At 37.5% G+C, this 25743-nt stretch overlaps 2 protein-coding genes across 2 annotated transcripts in view; one reads left to right on the top strand and one right to left on the bottom strand.

Moving 5' to 3' along the window:
• Positions 1-4208: 4208 nt before the first annotated feature.
• Positions 4209-7784, bottom strand: LOC139725266 (uncharacterized). Its single transcript, XM_071636354.1, has 4 exons — positions 7193-7784; positions 6077-6257; positions 5115-5220; positions 4209-4676 (listed from the first exon to the last, which is right to left on the bottom strand). Exons 1-4 carry the CDS (start codon positions 7782-7784, stop codon positions 4209-4211), a joined length of 1347 nt encoding a protein of 448 aa, XP_071492455.1.
• A 1210-nt stretch (positions 7785-8994) lies between these two features.
• The window catches only part of LOC139725284 (protein O-linked-mannose beta-1,2-N-acetylglucosaminyltransferase 1-like), a 127419-nt gene continuing 110670 nt past the window's right edge, over positions 8995-25743 (top strand). The window contains exon 1 of the mRNA XM_071636371.1: positions 8995-9063. The gene's annotated coding sequence lies outside the window, so the exon portion shown is untranslated. The remainder of the gene's footprint in view (positions 9064-25743) is intronic.

Genomic DNA, 25743 nt, shown 5'->3' with positions numbered 1-25743 from the left:
TTTACTAAGTTCTGCTCGTGTACATGTTTAAACCGGGAGGCACATAAAAAGGCCACTTTACCCATACAAGGCAGCTGTATCTATTCCATGTCCTGTACTAGTGTAGTGCTGGAAGTTTCTTCTTTCATTTCTGTGTCAATTTAGACGTGATTTGATAATAAATTATTATGACCTCAGGGATGCAGAAATTTTGATTACCATCAAGCTAAACATGGGTGCCAACAAACTAAAGCTATACAGTACATATTTTCATTTCTTTGAACATTGGACGATCAACTCTTGACAAACTCTTGCCAAATACATGTGAACTCATACTTTATGAAAATAGCAAATCCTGCGTGGATGTAGTCTTGCCAAAAATGTGAAAAGTTCTATTGCCATTATCTTTGAGACGTGGTATGTATTTCATAGTGTCTGATGGAAATAAGGATGTGTTTGATTCTTGATGTTACTGTGCCCATAGACCTACATGTAGGTTGTGTTTTTTAGTTCTGTACGTACACCAAAGATTCATTTCTTCTCGTTCTTTTTTACAGTTACGTGTTATTTTGTTTAAACACATAATAATCTAACAAATTTATGTGCATAAAGATAATTTCTTTATTGCTAGTCATACTGCATTTCTGTGTCGCTTGTGTATGTTACTGTTTATCTTTTGCTGCCAGTATCTTTCTAGGCATTTTTGTTTTCTTTTTGTGGAATTTAAGTGGTGCCAATCTTATGTTGTTTCTTGCCGCTTTTCATCCTTTAAGTGTGTGCTTTAAGACAGTATTCCTTGTACAGTATTTGTTATGAAAGTTTTAATGTATTCATTTAGTACTAGTAGTAGTTTTGTCAATAGTCAACTTCACTCAGGTTAAACATGATGGGACAAGTGAAGCATTTATTACAGACTGTTTATCTTTTGCTGCCAGTATCTTTCTAGGCATTTTTCTTTTCTTTTTGTGGAATTCAAGTGGTGCCAATCTTAATAGTTGTTTCTTGCCTCTTTTCATCCTTTAAGTGTGTGCCTTAAGACAGTATTCCTTGTACAGTATTTGTTATGAAAGTTTTAATGTACAGTGTATTCATTTAGTACTATATGTAGTAGTAGTTTTGTCAATAGTCAACTACACTCAGGTTAAACATGATGGGACAAGTGAAGCATTTGACTTTTAACATAATTCAGCTTATACAACACACAAAATTATGTACACCTGTTTACTAATTAAGGTTGCTTTTGTACTCCATCTACTGTACATGAAGGATTAATTCATTGTTCAGTTTCAGTGGCATGACTTGTAATATTTACACGTTAATCAGAAAAAAAAAAGTTTGCTAGAATGTATTATTTCATTGTAGCTTGTGCTTGTCAGTTTCAGTTTAGATGAAAGATAAGCTACCAGCTGTGCATCTTTTTTAATGTAAAGTGGGCTAATCATGTGATGTTTCTTGCCCTTTTCAGCCTATGAGTGTGAGCTTTGAAAATAGGGCCTCTCTTTTTCTTTTTGTTTTTTGTTTGTATTTTTTTGTACTTTGAGTCTTTCTGTATTCCATATAGTTCACTCAGTACAGTCAAGTTAACTCAGGTAGAACATGATAGAGTGAGTAAAATGTTTGACTAGATGTCCTTAATGTAACCACACATAAAAAGAATGACAGGGTGCAATATGTCAGGTACAGTGAGCTGAATTAAAAAAAAAAAAGTTATCAAAGTTCTTTCAGCTGAAAGTATTCACTTAAGTTTAAAGTGTATCTTAAAGAGATTTATTTTTTTTTACAGAGTCAGTAACATTATATGTCTTATGTTTTGCATATTTATTCCAATAAATGGAGAAACTCATTTCGAACAAGCTTTTGAGGACTTCATATGTGTTACAAGTGCAACAGATAGCCAAACAAGATGTGTATATACAGTAATGTACAAATGTACATCATCTTGTAAGATGGTGCCAGTAACCTGTTACTGGGTAGAGATGTGAACTAGTCATTTGCTAATACAAATTATTTCATCAGTGTAAGGCTTACAATAGTTTTTAGAAACCAAACACACACACACATACTAATGCACACACACACTAAAAAAAGCAAACAATAATAAAAAAACAAATGAAATATATATACATGTATATATATATGTATATACATATATATATATACATATATATATATATATATATATATATATATATATATACATATATATATATATATACATATATATATATACATATATTATATATATATATATATATATACATATATATATACATATATATATATATATATATATATATATATATATATAATATCAATACAGTGGAAACTCGGCATAAGATCCTTGGGCTTAGGACTAACACAATTTATTGTTTACATCAGATATCTTATCGTATCAGTATTCAATAAACAATATGAGATAAAAGGTTATGAATTCATTTGGACCAGAGAAATCAGTTGGCACTATCACATATTTTATCACTGTATTAAATGTCTTGATATTGAATTTCAACTGTAAAATGTATTTTAAATTGAAGTGGTGGTTGTCAACGTGCTGTTGTTGATATTCATGCAGATGGTGATAATTATGATGATGACAGGATGATTATGGTGATTAATATACTATAAAAGTGGATATTTTGCGAGTGTAATTTCCACGCTTGAACAGGTTATACAGCTGTATGAATTTTGCATACTTTCATTTTGTGGAATCGGGACATTAACTACTGGAACATACAATGTATGGCAAGCAAAAACATATCTGCACCAACAGTACACTGATTTATCACTCAATCCTAAATTCATGCGAAGTATCTTACACCAATTCTGCCTTCTGTGTTTCCTTTTATTTTGTTGTCTTTCTTCTCTTTCTTTTCTGATGAAAAACTAGTATCAAAAGTGAAATAAAAAGTAGAACAATATTTCCCAGATTACCTTCTTTGATGGAATGGAACTTGAAGTGGTCTCATGTGACTACACAGAGATGAGCTCAAAATCAAGGTCAGAATGTAACACCACTTAAATCAAGGTGAGGAGAAACAAAGAAGTGAACAAAAAAAAAATCGGAAGTTCTGCTAATTGCCTATCCACTTTGCTTTAAAGATACACTTGATGATGCAAATGAGAGTAATGCCACCTTGCATTGTACATCAAAATATGAAGGTTTGTAACAAATGCAATTACAAATAGACTTCAAAGTTCAAGTTATTGCAATTTTTGACAAGGTAACACAACAGACACACAAAAGCAATCTGAAAATGGTACTGGCAAACCTGACCTCAAATGACCTTTGGCAATCTCTCACGATACATGTAGCTTAAAGGCACCCTTCTTTCATCTAATGTGTCGAAATATTAATCACAAATGGACTTTATAAACTCACTCTAGAAGAGTTGGAAAAAGTCAACCTACAATTGTAAACTTTACGAGATGGACATACCAACTAACAGATGGACACAGATTTATCTGTATCTCTGCATGCACAAATGTTAATTTGGGTAAAAGAAATACATATGATTAATGCAACTTGGCATTTATCAAACAACAATGAAAAAAAAAACAAACAAACATGGTGTTCATGGACATATTAAATTTTGCTGATAGAGATAGGTAAAACTTGCCTAGCTATGGTAACAGCAAAATGAGTAACAATGTTCAGATATTGCTATTCTAATTACATCTTCAGTTTATGTTTAATTGGAATGAAAACTAGCAAAAACATTCGTTGTAATGCATAAGTCTGCAAGACATATCAAGATCCTGGTTATAATGCATGGACATGCAATACATAATTTACAAGTTTGAAAGAATTAAAGTGTCATGTTTATGCCAGAACATCCAAAAATGATAGTGACGCTTGCCCTGTGCATTCAAAATAAAAAGTGGAATACATTTCTGCCATAAGTTGGAGATGTGCAAAGATGCATTATTAGATACTGACAATTGCCATGGAATCTGTAAAACTGTACATGTTTAAAGTGGGTGATAAACTACATCCATTTTTTCCCAATTCTCATAATTTGCACATACATTGGACTTGTATGAGTCCACATAAGTCCCACTGAAATCACCTATATGGATATTAACATGCATAGCAAACTGGAATCTCGCTGATAAATGTTCCATGGCACACCACAGGCAAGATGCAGGCCAAGTAGAGGCTACTGAATAGGAACATGACTACCCTTGCTCATTGAAAAAGTTCAACTCCTGCTAAGGTTCACTGCAAAAGTTCATCTCCTGCTCAGGTGTGCAGTAAGGGCCTGTCGCATATCTGATGGTGTTGGCAAGAGAATGTCTGCATCTTCAGGATTCCAAGGATCTGCGATATTCAACGGAAGATGTTCCACTGGATCCTCGAAGTCAGCAAAGGCACGAGGCAAGTCAAGGTAGCGACTGTTGAACAAATCACCATGTTCAATGCAGAAGTTGTGCAAGGCACAGCATGCAGAAACCAAATGAGGGATGAACTGAATATTCGACTCGTTCTTCTTTCCAAGGCAGCGCCACCGACCTTTCAGTTGCCCAAATGCACACTCTATGATGATTCTAGCACTACTGAGTTTGTAGTTGAATGTGCGTTGCTGTCTGGTGAGGTTGCCAGTATCAGGATACCCTTTCATGAGCCACTGGAGAAGAGGATATGCCGGGTCTCCCACAATGTATGCTGGGACATTGCAGCCCTCTATGTCTTTGGTCAACTGCAACATGAAAAACAAAGCAAACAATATGCATAGTCAGTAACACAAACGTGACTGAATATTGCCAAATCTTACCATGTACAATATCTTCCCTTTAGAAATTAATAATAAGTCATGTCTGTAAATTCATTTATGTCCAAATGATATGATAATTAATGTGCCTTAGCCCTACATTACATATTTTGGTTAAGTAAATCTCTCAAGGCCCTACAGATATTACTCCACGGTCACATACATTTCTAATCAGCAAAATTATCAATTCCAATTTCAAAAGGAGCATACACACCAAACAATCAGCCAAAGTAACATACATGAGGCATGCAACCAAAGTTCTTTTCATCCTTGGCTAATGTTTGAAAAGTAGATTTTTCAGACATCATCATCTTGTTTTCACAAAGATATGAACACATGTGATATCATCCAAATCAGCAAACTTACAAGTGGGAAAAGTGTGTTCGCTTCACCACGTTGAAAAAGACTGGAGTTCCTCAGGACTCGGGCATCATGAGCTCGTCCTGCCCATCCAACGTAAATGTCTGTAAATCTGTTTTTAAAAAAAAATATATAAGATATTGATTTAACATGGCCCTTCCCTTTTGCATTCCTTCCCAAATAGCACAGAACATGATATATTCCAAAAGAATGGCATGACTATTGTAAATCTATCACATTTCTGTGATATTTGAAGGTTGTTAGCCGTTAATGTACCAAACGCTCACCATAACGTATTCTGTGTACATAGGCACAGCTGCATGCATTAATCCTCCTGTGGTTGTAATATGATACTTATACTTCGAACAACAGAAATGCATGTTAAAGCTGTCAGAAAAGAAGAATTCACTAGCTTCTCTTACTTTACCAATGGCAAATAACAACTCACCACTTACATGAACTACTTATGTTTAACTAAGTGCATCACACAGGTCTGTAAAACCAGACTGTATTTAGATTTGTAATTTTTGCGTAGTACGCAAAAATTATTCAAATCTTAACAGTCAATATTAACTAAACAAATAACGACCCTCTTGAGTTCAAAATTTACAGGAGGTTTCCAAATAGTGTTTTCTTCAATACCTACATATGTGTAAGTGTTCTCACCAATTTTTCAAAAATTTGCATGCAAAAGGGATTGGCTGTCTTTGACATTCATTATGTGAAGTAAATAATTCACATTTTGTTCTTTTCAACATTGCTTATGTCAGGCACCATAAAAACTTTGATCGAGCAAACACGCATAATAAATTTGAATTCAAATATACATGTACATGAATTACTGGTGTAAGACAGAAATTATTACTTCATTTCCAACAAATTCTCTTTATCAAATATAAAAAAGGGACTTCAATGCCACTTTTATTATCTCTTTGTGTGAAAAACAGAGAGAAAAAGAGCATTCCCACCGTAACCGATGATCACACACTGCTTGCAAATTGATAGAGTGGAAGCCCTTCCTATTCAGATAATCGGCCTGGAACTCTGATGGTGGCGTAACATGGATTTGGGTCCCATCGATTGCTCCAGCACATTGAGGCATTCCACGGTATACTTCAAATCCACGGAGGACAGCTCGGAGGTTTTCATCTGTAATATAAATAAATGACATAATTTTTATGCAAGACACAAATTATTGTATACACAATGTAGGCCTATACTATAGGCCCAAGCATATAAAAAGAAACCTGTCTGAAGAGCATCGATTGAAATGCCATACATTGCACATTATGTTTATCAATGCATCATTATCATTTTTGGCAAAACCAATCATTACCACAGTAAATCTGTCTGGGAAGATTTCCTTTCACAAAACCCACCAAATTTCACAAAAAGTGTTTAAGGGCCAATATGTTTCTATGAACAACTTGAAAAATGTACACACTACAGCACTGCAATTTGATATTCCAAATAAATTGAATTAGTTTTACATTAGTATAATCTCCTGTCTGAAGTTAAATGTCCAATCTACCTTTGGGAACAGTGATATTAAAACTTTTGAAGATATGACATTTATTAATGCATGTGTAAGTCTGTTGTACCACAAGACATCCTATCATATAACATATTAACATTTTTGCGATAAAGCCTAAAACATGAGGAAATTCTGTATGTTCTAAATAAACCGAAATGTAATTCTGTTACTGTAAGATGGATTAAATGTAACTGTTACTGTTAGATGGATTAATCTGGATTCCAGCCTTTTTATTATAATCAAAGTAAAAAACTCATATGCACCAGGGTGCCTACCTAAAGAAAATTTGTTCATCAAGAAAACAGCTCATCATGGATATCATTTGTGCTTTTATAGTCCCACTTTGGAACACTACACCGACAGTAAACACGTTACTGTTTGGTTAGTTAAGATGGTCTAGGTACTCTAGATTGGTCTACATACTAATATTAAATTTAATAATAGAAGGCCTACTAGAATCTACTAGTCATTAGACCCTTCTGACAGTTGTTACATATACTAGGCATCCATACTGACCATCATGATAGGACTTGAGTGTTTATGAACTCACCTGTCGGCCATTTCACGTAGTTGGGATAGACGCCGGAAATAATCGCCGCAACAACCTCATGCACAATTTTGCATGCTGTGGACCGCCCTATCCCAAACAGATGGCCAATTGTGCGAAATTCGCACGGGGTAGCGAGTCTCCACAGTGCAACTGCTACCCGCTTTTCAAGTGGGATGGGCTTCCGAATATTCGTCGGAATAAGCTCCGAGAGTTCCTCTCGGAGACTGGTGCAAAGAAGATCAAAAGAAGCCCTTGACATTCGGAAGTTTCGTGTCCATTCTCGGTCTGAGAAATGGGGGAAGGCACGTTCTTCCCACCACGTGTGGTATGTCGTCATCACAGCTGTATCCACGTCCACAATGCGTGATGATGCATAGAGGAGGCTAATTACCATAGCGGTAATGTTCCTCTTCTTCCTCCTCTGACACGCTTCTTCCACCTCTAAACGCCGAATTTCCCGTAGCATTCGGCTACCTCTTCGTCTCCTTCTCAAGGAACTCGATTCATGTATCGCTGATGATGATGTTTGAGCGGATGATATGAGTAAATGCAGGTACGCCAGAAGAAACACGTTATCTCTGGTTGGCGCCATCTTCGTGTTGTTTACCTTCCCACAAGGCAGTGCGGGCGTGACCCGATCTGTGACCTAAGAATACCAGACTTCCGGAATCACTGCATTTGCACGTCACCTATGCATCACCCCGTATTTTATCGCTCAGTAGAAACAGCTCGAGTGGTCGTAAAGTTCGAGGTGCTGCGTTGGACAAAATTCGTGGCGATGCGAGGAATGCGAGGTGCTCTCAGTAGAAACACGCTCTTTGTTTTTTGTTTGTTTGCTACAGCCATCTTAGGGTGGGTTGCACCAATCAACGATTAATATTCGAATGCGACTACTATTTCCTCAATTTCCTGTAGAATTTGTTGTAAGCCTTGAGCGTTTTTTAGCAACCTTTCTACAAACTTTAAAAAAAAGTTCCTCAAATTTGACAGTTGTCTTGAAGAGGTCAGAAGCTGAATATGAAAGAAACGTTTACATTTTCCCCTATAAGAAAGAAATTTACTGCCCAGTATAGTACCAAGTAGTTGATTAACTAACTATGAAACTTTGTTTATGTTTGGCATAGTTACAGACTTAGAATTTGATATATATATATATATATATATATATATATATATATATATATATATATATATATATATATTATATTGCCCAATATGTTCTTATAGGGATGGCAGATTATATAAAAATGTATACAATGCACCAAGTTTTGACTTTGTTCAGGGGGCTCCATGAATTTCTTTTCCTCATAGGCAGTTATATCAAATGCCAAAACACACACTCAGGAAAGTTGAAGGAAATGCATTTCTCTAAAAATATATTCTATTACTAATAGCCGAACTTTATTCCGATGTTAAAGAAAAAGCACATGTAATACTTCTCTTCAAAATTAGAATACCTTAACACAAGACATATTTGTGGCATGAAATTTTTAGTAAATTGCCTGTGCGTTCAATGCATACCATGAAGTGCAGACAAGAACTTTCGTATGCATTTTAATCTTTGCTCTCGAAAGTCATGAAAATAAAATGCACACAAACACTTCTCATTTTACAATAGCTTGTGTCTGTTTGAATTCTATCACTGTTGCATGTAGGCCCCAAATCTTTGCACATTTCATCTGCTCAAATGTAGCATTAGGCATATATATTCCTTGTTTAGAATCCATTCTAGTCTGTACAAGAGTACTTCAGTTTGGTGATTTATCATTATATTTACCCTTTTCATTTCTTGCAGATAAACCTTTCTGATCTTTGCTGGTGACAAGCTGACAGAAATACTGTATCAAGGATTGGTTACTACTAAGAAGCAGGTAATTGCATTTAGTTGAAGCACCTCATATCTTTCTCTCAACGTTTCAAGGCAGACATGCCATAGAAATTAGAATGGATCTTAACATTAAACACTGATGTATATGGCTGGTTCACTTCGATAAAACAGCTGTAGCTTATAGATACTCAACTTCATATTGTAATTCATATTTGGAGGCATAATGTAAAAGAAGTCAGTTATGTAAATCATCAATCACTTTCATCATTTTTACATCTTGGAGAAATGAGAGTCAAACAAACTTTTGAATGATTTAGTTTGTGAGAAATCATATCATTTCATAGCCAAAATGTTGGTTGACACATGGAGGAAAGATGGTGTGTTAATATCTATAACTATAAGCCAAGGTGTGAACAGAGAGTAAACTTTTCAGAATGCCCAACATACACATTCTTTTCCCACTTATCAAAAGAGGTTTGTTGTTTTTTTAACACTCAAACACTGACAGGTTGTGGATCTCTCTGAGTGATTTACCATGCAAATAATTGCTTGAAAGTGGACATTCAGAGCAAAATTGGCAGAGTTACTTCAGTGGTGGTAGTTCAAAAGTATTTTGATGTATGACATCAAAACAAGGTTGTAGAACCAGGAAGGTGAGTGTATGATAGAATCTGTCACTTCATTCCTGCATTCTGTTGGAAGCAAAGTGATATGAAGGCCAGTCAAGAATTCTTCAGGCATTAGAACTAAATCAACTGTAAAGCTGGACGTATGTACAGTCTGTAGCTGCTGCATTGGTTTTATTTTTAGGGAACAATTTTGGAGCATCGAATCCTAAGCCATTCACAGTAAGAACCGCCAATCAATGGATAAAAAAACCTTGGCCATTAATTGACCTGTTGTGTGTATAGGAACTCTCGCCTTCGCCTCTCTCACTGGGCACATAGGTGCACGTGACTGAAATGCCGCGGTGATACCGTTGGTTTGCCAAGCGAAGTTCCCTGCTTGCACAGCGATGTCATTTGTCAATAGCGGGAAGCGGCCGATGAAGTATCCACGACAAATTGCTCTGGAATCTCATCTCATGCCGAAAAGCTCTTTCAAACAGGACTGGCTTCTTTCAGAGAAAAATGATATTCCTAAACTGATGGCAGAAAATATATCAGCACTTTTGAGTGGCAGCTTTTTTTTTCCATTTTTTTTTTCATTATGAATCAGATGTATTGATGAAGTCATACTATGATATTTTTGTGGAAGCCAAATAAATTATTGTCCCCGCCGAACGAGTTCGAGCAGGGGACTATGAAACGGGCTCCGTACGTGTGTGTGTCCGTGTGTCCGTGTGTCCGTGTGTCCGTCCGTCCGTCCGTCCGTGTGTCCGTCCGTGTGTGCGTCCGTGTGTGATCAAAATGTTCAAAATGCTACTCCTTCGCCATTTCTAACCCAATTTTGATTCTGTTTGCTTTATATGATAGCACTACATGGGAGCTTTGAAACTTCTATACAGAATTTCAGTTGTGACCTTTGACCTTGACCTTTGACCTATATTGTACATTTTGCTTCAAAATGCTACTCCTTCGCCATTTCTAACCCGATTTTGATTCCATTTGCTTTATATGATGGCACTAGGTGAGGGCTTCAAACCTTCTACACAGAATTTTGACCTTTGACTTCTTTGACCTTTGACCTTGATTTTTGACCTACACCATTGTATATTGTACATTGCCTACAAAATGCTACTCCTTCGCCATTTGTAACCCGATTTTGATTCCGTTTGCTTTATGTGATGGCACTAGGTGAGGGCTTCAAAACTTCTACACAGAATTTTGACCTTTGACTTCTTTGACCTTTGACCTTGATTTTTGACCTAGATTGTACATTTTGCTACAAAATGCTACTCCTTCGCCATTTGTAACCCGATTTCAATTCCGTTTGCTTTAAGTGATGGCACTAGGTGAGGGCTTCAAAACTTCTACACAGAATTTTGACCTTTGATTTCTTTGACCTTTGACCTTGATTTTTGACCTGTATTGTACATTTTGCTACCAAATGCTACTCCTTCGCCATTTGTAACCCGATTTCGATTCCGTTTGCTTTATGTGATGGCACTAGGTGAGGGCTTCAAAACTTCTACACAGAATTTTGACATTTGACTTCTTTGACCTTTGACCTTGATTTTTTAACCTATATTGTACATTGGCTACAAAATGCTACTCCTTCGCCATTTCTAACCCGATTTCGATTCCGTTTGCTTTATGTGATGGCACTAGGTGAGGGCTTCAAAACTTCTACATAGAATTTTGACCTTTGACTTCTTTGACCTTTGACCTTGATCTTTTTACCTATATTGTACATTTTGCTACTAAATGCTACTTCCGGCGGGGACATATATTACGCACCGCGTAATTTCTACTTTTCCTTGTTTTCTTTTGATTTGTACTGATAGCAAAAACGTATGGCACCAGTATCATTCTTTGTGAATGAGCTAGTTGTGCAGTCTTTGAATTCAAGATTTCATTTATGGAACAGTCCCTGCATGTGTACGCTTAGTGTGTTTAACCGATTTCTTTTGCCTTGTATATAAAATATGTACATATGATATTCCTATTTGCTAACAAGGTATACAAACAGAAGATAATTCAAGCAGGAGTTAAACAAAAGTTGAGAATGTTAAGTATTAGAATCAATGCAGATTGTTTTCAAATTCGATGTCTGCTATTCTGGCCCCATATTCAGGATGCAGGTGGCTCTGTTAGCCTGTGATTTAGAGTGTTTAGAGATGCTGTGTACTTGTGGCACCTTAGAAATGGTGTCCTCATAAACAGCTTCATGAGATGCAGTCGAGTCCGGTATCAGAGGCGACCGTGAGTTTACGGCTGAGACTCTCTCCGCTAAATATTGACTTTGGACTTGGCCAGCCATAGCAATGCATTTGGTTAGAGATTTTTTTTTTCCCCTTTCCCTCTCCGAAGTCACCTATCTCATTGAAATCCGAAACATCACTGTCGGTGGTATCACATTGGGATTTCAACGGTGCTATGGTACACACTTCTTTCTTCTCTGATGAATATCCACTTACCCCATTGAGGATGAGCCGATTCTGCTACAGGCCTAACATGTGTTTCCCATGCAGACACCTGACCGAGTATACCCAGGTCTAGTCACCAATGGGTTAATAATGATTGGAGGGCAAGAGAAGGGGAGAACAGTGTGTGACTTTTCTAACTGAAGACTACATCAGCACTGAGTTATAAGTGCAAATGTTTAGCATTGTGATTTGAAAGATAGAACTGTATCTATTATTTGTTTACATTGGTAACATAATTAAGTGTAGAAACTTGTTACCAGGAGTTTAAAAGATCAGTACATTATGTCTTTCTGGGTTAGAAAGATGGTAATGGTACATCACTCAATGCAGAATGCGTTGGATTGCCATCTACTCTCCCGAAATCTCGCCCAGATCCTTTCACAGATGAAGTTCATTTGAGGGTCAGAACTTGAACTTCTAAGATGTCAATCAAATTCTCAACAAGAAATGATATCCAATATATGGAATGTACACACAATCCAAATATTTTTCTCTCTCTCTCCCAGTGTTGGCATGATGTTAGTGAGATAAAGAGTTTGTGGTTGTGCATCCGGTAGTCTCTGCCATTATTAGACGAAGTTGCGGTCACCGTTCCCAGAGGGCGTACTGTAAGCTGAGGGGTGACCGAGAGAGAAGGGGGTAAATTTTGGAGAGAACAACAAATATAACCTTGCATGTCGTCAGGTTCCTTTTCCTGGCTGCACTTGTAACAATAGGCATCACAAAGCCTAAAATAACATATCATGGGAAAAAGATCATGAGGTTGGTATCAGTATAATACTTTGTGGCACGAGTGAAGTTGTCACATACAGTATGGTAAAATGTCTCGAAGATATGATGATCTTTTGATTTTGCTGAGCATTTTAATTTTACCATTTGTTATCAAAAAGCGTTTGAGTCAATTGTTACTGGGCAGCTGAAGAACAGAACCTGAAATTTCAGACTCCTAGCCCTTTCTTTTCTTTTCATCTTTACTACATCTTTTCCTTTCCTAGCCCCCCCCCCCCCCCCTCCCACTGGGGGGAGGAGGGAGATTTGTTCGTATTTGAAGTTTGAGGAAGTGGAAAGGAAATAGCCTCATTATTCCGATATTAGGATCGTAGGAGTTTGGATAAGAGCTGGCAGGGAAAAGTTATCGACTCAGACACTGGGACTACAATCTCTTTACGAAGTCTGGCACAAAATTCTGTCCATAGGAGAAGCAGACTGAGGTGAATTGTTGCACCCTGCTTCTAGCTATAGTAGGGCAGTGCGAGTCGCAATTTCCGTGATATTTCACACGGTTGATTATGATTTCGCAAGTCACCGAACAACAGCGCCCTCGGGGTTATTATAGATTTTCTCTTCAGTGAGCATGTCGTCTTTGTGGTGGTGATTAGGTTATCGCAGGGCAGAAAAGTAAAGCAGCAGCAGTCTTGATGGCGAGCATGTTTAAAGCCAAAATTTACTTTTTGCAGATGAAACAAAAACCCAGCATTATGCTTCAAAATAGTTCTAAAATGTAAGTAAGGGATAGAAACAACCACTGTAAAAATTTGAATCCGTATAATCGATATTAAGTATTGTTTGATACACAAAATGTGAACAATAGGTATAACAAAAATGTTACCAGACTAAATCGTCTACAGTTATGGTTTATTGAGAAAAATACGGATCAATATCTCCTTATATTTTAGGCTTTATTGTGAAAATTTTATATGGTAGGATGTTTTGTGATACAACAGACCTACACATAAGTATCAAAAGTGATATCTTGAACATTTTTTAAATCACTGCTGCCAAAGGTAAACTGGACCTTTAAGGGTGGAAACCCTATTTTTTCATAACAAGTTCTTTAATCATACTTTAAAGAAAGTTACATAATTGTGAAGGAGGATTATGTGAGTGATTTTTGGGACCCTTGAATCTTGTTAGCCTAGTCTATGTCTAATTGAATACCAAGTGATTTGCAGTTTGTATAGGTTATAGAGGAATATTTGCAATGTTTAAAGTTACATTAGATGGTTCTTTTTCCCCACTTAGTATATCTTCCCTGTGCCTAATTTGGTTTACTAAAATTTGTCCTTACTCACTTGCACCAAACTACCCAAACAAAACAAATCTTTCTATCGCATAGGCATATAACTGTTATAACTCAAACAGTGGCAGGGCTATTCAATTTCTGTAACACTGTGTCAACGACGCTGTGCCATTGCACAGCACAAGCTCTTTGATTGTACATGAAACACATGGAGCTCTATCACTATCTCCAAAATACCATAGTTTTGTACATTTCTGTCATGAAGTGAAAATGTTCTAGTCATAACAAAAAGTGAAGAATCAGATGTGATTACTGCATATAATGCTCAGCCCGTGCTACTACTCGGTAACTCCGCATTACCAGAAGTGCACAAGTTGACACTGAAAGTGCAACCCTGCTTGACCTTTGCATGTTGCGCTTGGGTGCGCATAATATCACCTCATTTATTTTCATGTAGCCTACAGATAACCTTACGACCCAACCACTAGCAACGAAATGTTGTACATTATATGTGATCTATTGGGAGAATAATTGCTTCTGGACCAGTTACCAATTGTCAGAATCTCCTGGCAAATGTTTACATCAAATTGATCACAATGATATTACAAGTAATTGATGGCAGCAAGTATGTTGGGATGAGAACAAGAAATATTTGAGAGTCAGTATGTGAAGAATTTTCAAGTCCTGAGTATACTCGGGCAGGGGTCTATGGGAAATGCGTATTGTAGCAAAATTAGCCAGTCCTCAACAGGTTAAGACCTCTTTGAAAGGAAGTAGTGTAGTATGAATATTTTATTCCAATCAAGCCATCAGTTTGAGTGTCTTCCAGGGTTCACCAAAATACATGTCCTTTTCAAGCATCAGGGATACCAGTTTTCTGGCCAAAGCCTGAATTCAGGCTGTGGTAGTATCAAATCTCAGTCCCTTTTGTGCACAAAGTAGCTTCATGTAATATTTATTTCAGGTCCTCTCTTTTATTCCAGCTGGCATCCCTGTAAGCTGTAAGTTCTGTATTTTTGTGCTTTGTAAGGGTCAGCTGCTGTCATCAAGATTTTTCTTTTCCTAGGTATTTTAATAACGTGATGTTTTTACTGAGTCATTGGTAAGCAATTTTTGTGAGCAATTTTGACATGTGTCATCTATTTTGGGCCCTCGTGCGTTGATCTGTGCTCAGTCATGCAGTGAGTCTGACACCTGTAAGGATGAATGAGGTACCAGACAATTTGTGAGTCACAAAAGACACCAGCGCACCTTTGTAAGTGAGCTGCCGAACGTTTTCGTTTAATTTGTCTGGCGGAGAGCCAACCGTGAAGGTTTGGAAATCAGCCATACGGCAGAGCGTTGCATTCATGTGTGTTAGTGGGATTCGTGTTTGTAACATGCCTTTTCACCGCAATTAACTTCCCCCTCAAATTCAGTTTGTAGTGCGGATTATTTTGCACGGAGCTCAAACACCGGATGCTCCCTGTCGTTTGGCATATGAGTGATTTGGTTTGTTTCGACCAGACGTATTTGTCTTTTGATAAATGTGGAGAAGTATGCACTAGCAATGGTCCGTATGTTTTCTGTTGAATGAGTAATATCTATAGAAGTGCCGTGTGTGGCTTGCTAAGCATATGTTTGCTTTGACACAGTTGAGTGAAAACCCCCATGCAATGATCCCAAACAAGAAAGACGACTGACGTGTTAGTATCAATGTATCAGATCATTTTAAATCTGAGTGAGGGAAAGCATAAAGCTGTCTTCAAATGCGTCTACTTTTCCATGTTTCTCATAACATGTGTGTGTTTTCGTCCCGTCGCGATTGAATAGCAGAGTAGAGGGCTCCCTCTCTCTTTTTCGTGTTTTTTTTTCTCGGCTTGATATGAAGTGGTATCAGACGGAGCTGCAGCAGATTGTGTTGAGATATGTTGCCTCAGCCACTACAGACAATCATTAATTTTTGGCTGATCTGCGAGGAACCATGATCCAGGTAAGGAATTGAGAAATGGGGACCGAATATACCACTTAGTTTTAAAAGGGATCAAATATTTGTGAGCTGCGAATTCAATGTGAAACAGACTGAGGAATATCACGATATTACGATCCAAGCCACTTTATGTATCATCACTGATGAATCCGCCTGACTAAAGTTTAGACTTTTTTTTTTTTCTATGACTAGAATTAGAAATTTTTGTTGTCTCCTAACCCCTGCATTGTGGGGAGCTCCGCTGCTGTTGCATACCTCTCTATGGAAACTTGAGATGGACAATTTTTGGCAAACACTTTTCAATTTCCCATGGGGAGGACAAGCAAAGGATATAACAGCCCGACAAAGCCACTAACAACAAAATAGTAAGAGGACACGTTCGTTTGTGATTTTCTTTGGAGATTTTTTGGGCATCTTTGAGGGAATACCTGGTCTTCCTAAATTAGTTTGCCGTGTCAGTGATACCTCTGCAATGCCCCTGGTAGTTTTCCCTGCGAGATGGATGGAGATTGAGCTCATAAATTTCTTCCTCATCAAGAACTCGTCGATGAGAATGGTAGCGTGTCAGGCTGAGGTGTTCAGACTGGAATGGACTAAGGATGAGTTGTTCACACTGGGAGAGGTAGTGGACAAGCAGTCTATCGAGACTTATCACATGTTTATTATTATTTTTTTCTGAGATAATAAGCAAGCATTGTGTTTCCTTCAAATAGAGTAGATTTAGGGTGAAAGGGGGGGGGGGGGGGGGGAGAGGAGAGGGGGAGGGAATGAGATCAGTGCTCACGTATTGATACAATCTTTGAAGACTTGTATGATCAAAATAAACACTGATGACTGGTTTCATAGAAACCATCTGCATTTGATGTATGAAGATAAACACTCTGTAGGCTTATATCATTACATAATTCCTGTAGGTACTTTAATAGCTACCATGCATTTATAGCCCTGTCAGTCTAAAATACTAACCTGCTAACATAAATAGAGCAAGGAATTATTTTCCCTCTTGAAATTGAGTAGCTATTTTAGTTGATGGACACACATTTTGAACAAAATGGTATACAACTCTATGAAACAAAAATTGCTACGCAAATGAATTTTTGTTTAGCAGTCATATCCAAAAATTCTTAAATAGTAAATTACTACGGATATTATTACCTGTAGAGCATGATAACCATAAGTGTAGCCAAATGTATTTCCCACGAGAGAGATTTTTTTAAATTTACATTCAGATTAAATACATTTCTATATTTGGACACCGTCTCTCCACCCCCACAAAGTTTTGGAATGAGGTTAATAGCAGCCGGTTTATTCCAGTTATCAAAGTTAATGGAATTTAATCACTTTGCCACCACAAATTTCCACCATATATGGGACAACACATAAATAAGCCTTGTCTGAGAGTTGTTCAATTTCAATAGCAACTTTTATGTATGCCATGATACGCCCAATAGGCCTACATTGTTTTAGACAACAACACTATTCTAATGGTGTGATAGCTGTTTGCTAGTCTGATGCCTGCAGACCCAGATGTGACTGTATGAAACTATGTAACATAAGTGAATAATCAAATATATAATCTCTCCTAATGTTTACAGTAACAGCAGACTCCAAAGAACACTTAAAAAGAAAGAAAGGGGTTCTGAAAATTAAGACTAGCCAGCTGCCTTCACAGGAGAATCCCCCCCCCCCTTTATTTCAGGATGCCTAATTTTGCAGGGTAGAATTAGCTACGGTAGATCCCCCTTTATCCCAAGGCATAATGGAAAAACTGAAGGGAGGTTGGAGCAAATTGGATGGGATAGGAAACAAAATGTGATTTACACTAGACTGCCACTCAAATCAGGGAGATAATGAAAGGTCGGGAATGAACCTTACGAACAAAAAGCACAGCTGAACTCGTGTTCCTGCTTTGTTAGTGCTGAGGAACTGTCTTTTTTGTGTGGATATGTTGCCTAAAAATTGGCTTTTGACACATTCACAGCATATTCTGTTAAAAATATGCTGATAAAGGAGGTATTTATGTTGCATTTTATAATGCAATTCCACAAAAGCAGACAGATGACTGAACTGATATTAAATTGCAAGAATTTGTTGTGCTTTGTTAATAGAGAAAGTGGTGACATATTTGGTTGATTTGCTAATTTTGTTTGCCTTGCTGAAAAAGAACAAAATCAAAAGGAGTAGGCTACTTAGCCCTAATCTTGCTAAACATGTAGGGAAGAGGGACAGTAGGTGTAGCTAAAGTGACAGCAATGTTATAGGCCTATCCATCACAACATTCATGTTCCAGTGTAGAATGACTGGGAAAAAACAAACAAACATACAAACATTGTGGGCATTGTTTTTTTTTTGTTTGTTCGTGCTTTCAGTAAAACGTATTGAACTGAAATGTGAAGCGTGTAATTATAATACTTAATGTAATGGTCGTGATAGAATTGATGTGAACTGAGAGGACTTATCAATAAAGTGAGCTTTTACCCCCAAAAGCGACATTTTTAACTCAAGGTTCCCTCCTCACACAGTACATGGTAACTTAAGTTTAAATCTGTTTGACTGATGTGAGGATATAGGAGCTCTCTGCCCCTATAGTTTCTTGAAAGATTTACTGTAGTGTGTCAGAAAAAGCATTACTTGCACATTCTAGGTGGGTCTTCATCAGCTCGAGCTTGAAGAATAGCCCGCTATTTCTGATCCAAAGAATTAGCCCAATCAGAAAATAGCCCGCTAATTTTACAATGAAGACCGAAATAGTGCGCTATTCCGATCGGAAAATAAACCACCGAAATCTTGGACTTATTTGCAGAATAGCCAGCTAATTTGCAAAATAGCACGCTAATCTTAACACGTCTTCATCAGCTCGAGCTTAAACATCAGCACTGCATGCGTTGCGCACCACACAGGAACGTAGGCAGTCGGGTCGGAGTGTGTTCGCACCGGTGCCGTTCGTTTAAGTGCGCATGCACCAGTATCGAGCTTATAAACCCAACTGTGCCTGAAGCTGGAGCTGGTGAAGACGCGAGTCCACATTTCAGCTGACTTCGGGCTTATTTCTCTGATCCCCCATAAGCGTGCTATTCTTCAAGCTCGAGCTGATGAAGACCCACCTAATATATATTTGTATTCATACAATGGAAAATATTGCCAGATCTTTAGAGTTTGTATAAGTTTATGTGATGGTGAGAGAGATTGATATAGATGAATATATGTTTATATATTATATGCCCTATATTTTTTTTTTCTCTCTCGATAGAGATCCTAAAAAGATACTGGAAAGCAAAATATTTTTGTGGTATGAAATTTTTTGTGAATTGCCACTGGCATTCAATGCATAAAGTGTGACAAGAACCTTCACGTGCAGTTAGTAATTTCACTAATCTTGGCTCTCGCAAAATGTGCAAAATTATAATGCATGTGAACATTTCTAGTTTTACAGTACATGTGACTGTACTTACTGGCATTAGTTATTGCCAGCTGACCCTAAGGCTTTGTGACCCTACATCTTGGGGTATGACTCCTACCTGGTCGTCCCAGATCTGACAAAAAGTTTTTCCCCTCCTGCCTCCTGTAATAAATCATGGAGACCATCTCCTGGTGTTCTTACCATGGAAACGATGGCTCTGGATGCTCAGCTCCAGATGCTATGTAGATGGCATCAATTTCTGTCAGAAGACATATAACCATTAATCTTCACTTTGATGTTTCATTAGGGTATTCACCCTGGAGTCAGGCTTTTCCTGAATTTCCTTTTTTGCTTACTTTTTAAAAAGTGTCAAAGAATATTAGACGAGGGAAGTAATGCTGCAAGTAAGAGAAAAGAAGTAGTACAAAGGACAGAGAGAAAAAGAAAAGAAAGGAAAGAAAGAAAGGGAAGAGTAGAGCAGTAGAAAAAGGAGACAACAAATACAGCGTTGGTCATTTTAAATCCTCTCAATGTTGATGAGAGAAATTCCAATGAGTTGTTGTGTTATTAACAACATAGGCAGTATTCTGTGACTTAAAATAAAAGTTTCTGTCCGTGTAACAGGCATAATGTTGAGCAGTGTAGACATAGGGTCCTAAGTAAGTGACAAAATAACAGGGGATTCCTTACGGAATAAATGTCCATTTTTAAGCATTAGGTAAAGAAACTTTAAATAAAATTCAAGTATAAACTGGCACAATACTTAATAATGAACTAATCTGTATGCCTAAGTTTTCTGTAACTGTGGAAAGCAGCACTAGCCAAAGGTTATGGCAAAATTATAAAATCATCAATTTTGCTCTGTCTTGCAAAGTCATGGCAAACTATCATTGAACTTAGTTCAGCCATGCAATGTGTGAAAATTGTTTGATAGATACAGGGATGCCAGAATCTTTTTGAAGAAATTTAATTGGCCGAGGGACATAGACAGTAGGTAGTAGGAATCTTTGAATTCCAGAAATTGAATGGATGAATGATTAGAAATGTGTCCAATTGTTGTCTGGTGAATTTAAACCCCAACAGGCATGTGTAATACTTGTATACAGTACCAATTCATTATTTCTGCTGAAATGCTGGTCCCATGCATGAACAATTTGAAGCATATGCTGTATCGACACCGCTGCTGAAAGTACACCTGGTTTGTACATGGCACCAGGTATAGCAGGAATGTTAGTCCCAGGTATAGTGGCTAGGGATTGACTGTTCCAAGTTTATCCCATTTCCTTTTTCTTCTTACTCATCCTCCTCTCAAGTTATTCTGTCTATTTTTCTTCCAATCTGTCTATCCATCCATCCATCCATCCATCCATCCATCCATCCATCCATCTGTCCATCCTAGCTAACCAGCTATGGCAAACAGGGTTCAGAAGAGTCAGGAGAAAAGTCTGTTTCCAGACCCGAGCCTTGAATATTGATCACATCATTGTTTTTAGGCAAACACAATTTGCAAATTTACCCCGGGTTCAGGTGAACCAACACTAGCTTTCGATTATTTTTTAGCGACAGAGGCAGCTCTGTGTGGTGAAAGTGAAAAAGTGAGCGTTTTTTTTTTTACCTCTCCACATTTCGATTCCTTGGAAGCCATGACTGAGAAGGAAAGTGTACAGTGTAGAAAGAATGTGTGTGGGTTATGTGCAGTTTCTTCAAAGGCAAACTCTGGATTTTTTTTTCTCCTTCTCGTGTGTCAATGGCATGTCTATGCCATTACTCAAATTGATCTGAGTGTGTGAAGTGACTGTCGTCAGAAAACGGAGTCATTTCTAGATGGCAAGAAATGGCGAATATAGCAGAAAAAGAGACAATTTCCTTAAGTAAAGTTATCCATTGAACATGATGCGATAGGAGTATATTTCACTGAGCTTTGCTGGATTTGCCATTTGAGATACAGACTGTTGCTATCAATATCATTATCAAAACATCATGCATCCATTTTATCACTCAAAGCTGAAATTGATGCCGAGGATGGAAGGCTAAAGGCACTTCAAGATATCAGTAACCAGAATATTTCCAGTCACCACATTGAAGCAAAATCTCACTGTGTAATGGGAAAAGCTCTGAATTACACAAATTTTCTGGACTAATGCACTGATGAAATGAAATGAAATATTCATTCTTTAATTTCTGCTGAAATCACTGGTTTCTTTTATCAACATCCTGGCTATGGAAGTGAAAATGAAAATGTTGTCGTCGAGCACTTTAAAAAAGAAACAGTTGCACAAACCTCAGCAGAAATTATGTGGGGTTTTCGGTTGCTATTTTATTTCCTGAGTTGAATTTTGAGAAAACATCCTGAACTTGTTCATGAAATGATTCTGCCAAGATGATGTAAACAAACTTTTCATTCCTGGTATTTTCTTTACCTATAAAAAGCATTTTATTGTTTATAAAATGTGGCCATTCTCACATTACACTCTCACATTACAGAAAGGAGTAATAATGTGACAAAGTAAAATTGTACATGGGTACATATTTCAGAGGCTAGGTAGTGTGAATGAATAGGATCTCTCAAGATCTCATATGCCACTGGTTATCTTAGGTGTGTTATTTACTTCTATTCATTGTTATATTTATTGATTACATCCCTTTTTCTCTGTGTGTGTATTTAACGTATATAGCCAGGTCTTAATATGACACATCAAACTTTAACCTATATCTTTATAACATGTATTTTTTCATCTGTTGAGTAAACCTTGAGAATGTGTGGCCTCTCAACAAGCGCAACCTGAAAAGATCTTGCCCTTTTACTTGGAGAGAGAGAGAGAGAGAGAGAGGGGGGGGGGGGGGTGGGGGAACACAGAGAGATGTTTATATATTACCGAAGCCTTCAATATTTCTTGACTCTGTGCTGTTGTGGCTGAACTGACCGCTGCGCTGATGTCTGATATTGCTAATATGAACTGAAGAGATAGGACCATTAGCCTTCCTGGACACCTATTAAGATTCAATTTTGATGTCCAATGTCCCGGTAAGAATCCAAGGGCGACGGCATCTGGCCATCTTGACTGAAATAAAAAAAAGAAAAGGAAAGAGAAGAGAGGTAGATGTGTGCGAGGCTGATGAGGAGCAGCCTGTCTAGAGCTGGCCTCATGTTTCTTGTTTATCTCCTGGTAGTAGATGGAGTGAAATGTCATGTTAGATATGCTCAGAAGATTTGTTGTATCAGTAATGACATTATGTCGGGCTCCTCTCCTGCTCTGGATGAGATGTCATGAGCTATAGTGAAGCTGCTGAAGGGGCGTTCAGGCCTACTATGTAACCTCCTATAGGTAGAAACTTTACTCTTTGTGTGGTTTGTTTGGTTTAGCATAATACCTGATTAGGTAATCCTGCATTTAAAGTGGACAGAATATTGAGTTCCCAACAACTTAAAATTAGACCTGGCTGTGGCTTATACACTCTCAAATGTGCATATCAAACCTAGAGCTCTACAATATTTCTGTTGGTGGAAGAACTGTTTTAAATCTAGAGCAAAGAACGTTAAATCAATTTTTTTTTTTGTGTGTGTGTGGGTGTGAAATTACGATGGTCACCTACAAGACTTTAGGTTGTGTGCAATTAGTCAGACAAAACTCCTAAATATTGTTCGCACAATGTGATTCCTGTCTTCTGCTTTGGATTAATCACTACACCTGTTTCCTAGTAGCCAAGTGTATAAATATCCCTGAGTGATTATGTTAGGAGTAAGTTGAAAAAGTCAAATGAATTGTGGTCAGAGTAAGAAGATAATTGTCAGTTGAAAACCAGTAGGGCACCATTACATTCTAAGATTAAAGTGTAGATAAAAGTAAAACAATCAAATTTCATAAAATAAAAAGTTAATGACATTAAAAGTTGGTATTTTTGTAAGGTTTGTTCCAGATATTGGGTAAAGTGCACCCTTGTGGTTTTGATTTGTAACAATTTACTGAAGATGGAAATAAATTAAGAATTGACACCATATTGTAGAAGAGATCAAGCTCTACAACATGATATCAATAACTCAGTACCTCCCAATATTGCGGTAACGGCCTTCTGGCTCTTAGTCTGTGATATATGTTTATGGGTTTTTTGTTTGATTTCATGAAGTGAGATATAATTCTGACTTCCTTCTATTTTAAATACTTATCATAATCACATTCAAGTGTAGAGGAAAAATACCTTAGTACAGTCTGAAAATACAATCTTTGAGCTTTTGTAAAATTCCCACATAAAAGTTTTCTCCCTGGTATACAAAAGACCAGTCTGTAATCAGGTTTGTCTATTCAGGGAATGGTGGAGGAAGAAAATAGTTGATGTTTATGGGAGAAGTACCATAATATGCCATTTTAGCAATGTAGTCAAATTTGAGGATAGCCATATTGCAGCATGGATATCATATTGACACAGTTTTTGACACTGTTGAGAAACTGGGGCTACCTCAGTCGGCCTCTAGTATCTGGATTGAAAATGGCACTCGATGCATGATTCGCTGAGCATTCTGTGTCCCTTCGCTATCTTCAGGAGATATAAATGTAGTCAGGGATTACGGATGAGATAGTTTGAGAGGGCTTTCAGGAATCGAGAGATTTAAAGATGACGCTCATCTGTCTGTTCCCAAGATTTTTTACCCCCCTTTTTTTTTCTATGGTATAGCTAGGATGTGTTTACATTGGAGAGATAAACAGGAATCTCCAGATGCAATTGGCAGAACCATCCAATGGTGAGTGAGGTGCTCAGAACTTCTTGAGAATGTCACAGATTGGTGAGGATTGATATTTTTGGACTTCCTGTATAGTCTGGGGCGCGTCCAGTTGCTCAAAATTGTCGGAATTTCCTTTTTCGTGGTCCGTTAATCTCCCCTCCTTGCTCTTGATGGTAAGAATTTGTATGTGTATGTGTATCTATCTCGCTTTACTTACCTTTCCATTTCACATTAGCCATTCTGATGCCAGTCAGAATCTAAATGGATAGGCACAAGTAAAGCTCACTCAGAGATAACATGTTTGATTCTGAACATACATGTTTGTTGAATGAGTGAACATTACTATTATGTAATACTGTAAAAGTGGAAATTTTCACGCATTTCGCGCAACCAGAAGCTAGCGCGAAAATAAAAGCACGCGAATATTTTTGTATACCACATGCTCCAGTAGTTATTGTCCCGATTCCGCAGAATTAAAAACACACGAAACTCATCTTTCCCATCCGAGCGTGAAAAATTACTTGCGCGAAAATATCCACTTTTACAGTATGTAATTGCAAGGATTGGTAATGAAAGAGGGCTATTCAATCTTTCCCCATCTTTTTCAAGCATCATGATTGCTATCCATTACATGCCTTAACCCATTGAAGATGAGTCCCGAGAATACTCGGGCAGGTGTCTATGGGAAATGCTTGTTATAGCAAAATCAGTCTGTCCTCAACGGGTTAATACTTTGTCTATCCACCTATTGTTGCCTTCAATATCAAAGCCATCATACAAATTCATTCCTCTCTTCACCAACCATCACTACCATTACCACTTCTTGGTGTGGTTTTTTTTAAATCACCTATGCATATGAAATGTAAAGCAATGTACTTGTAGTTGATGATTAAGTATTTACACATATTGATAAACATCTGGTAAATTTCACACAACCATCTGTCCATTAACTTATGCCTTTCATGCAAATAATTTATTTCTGTTCCAGCTTTGATAGCTCACATATATTTTACTCAATCATCCATTTGGTGTTGTGCATCTTTAATCACTCCATCAGTCATACCAGTCATCACACCATCCATCCATCTTTCTCTCCACCTGTCCATTCATCCATCTATCCATCTAGCCATCCTCTCATTTTTCATCCATCCATCAAGCCAGGCCTCCATTCGAGATTCAATCATCCATTGGTCTCAGTCAACCTGTCCTTCCATCCATCCATCCATCCATCTATCCATCCATCCATCTATCCATCCATCTATCTATCTACCCTCCTGCTGTCTAGATTTTCCATCAATAATTCAAGCCTATTCTGTCCAACTTATCTTTATGCAAATCCATCTACCCTATCTATCCCTCCACCATCTATCTACCTATCCTTCCATCTTTGTACTGAACAACCTGTCCATCTGTCTATCTACTTTTCCACTGACCATTCTAACCATACACCCATCCTTCCGTTTAGTCATTCACCCACTCTCCATCCTTCTATCCTTGTTCCATCCATTTCTGCATCCCACATTCAT

The sequence above is a fragment of the Diadema antillarum genome, unplaced genomic scaffold (genome assembly GCF_040938485.1).
Source record: "Diadema antillarum isolate AM-2024a unplaced genomic scaffold, OU_Dant_1.0 seq00000030_RagTag, whole genome shotgun sequence".
NCBI lineage: Eukaryota > Metazoa > Echinodermata > Echinoidea > Diadematoida > Diadematidae > Diadema > Diadema antillarum.
This window is presented reverse-complemented; position numbering and strand designations above follow the sequence as displayed.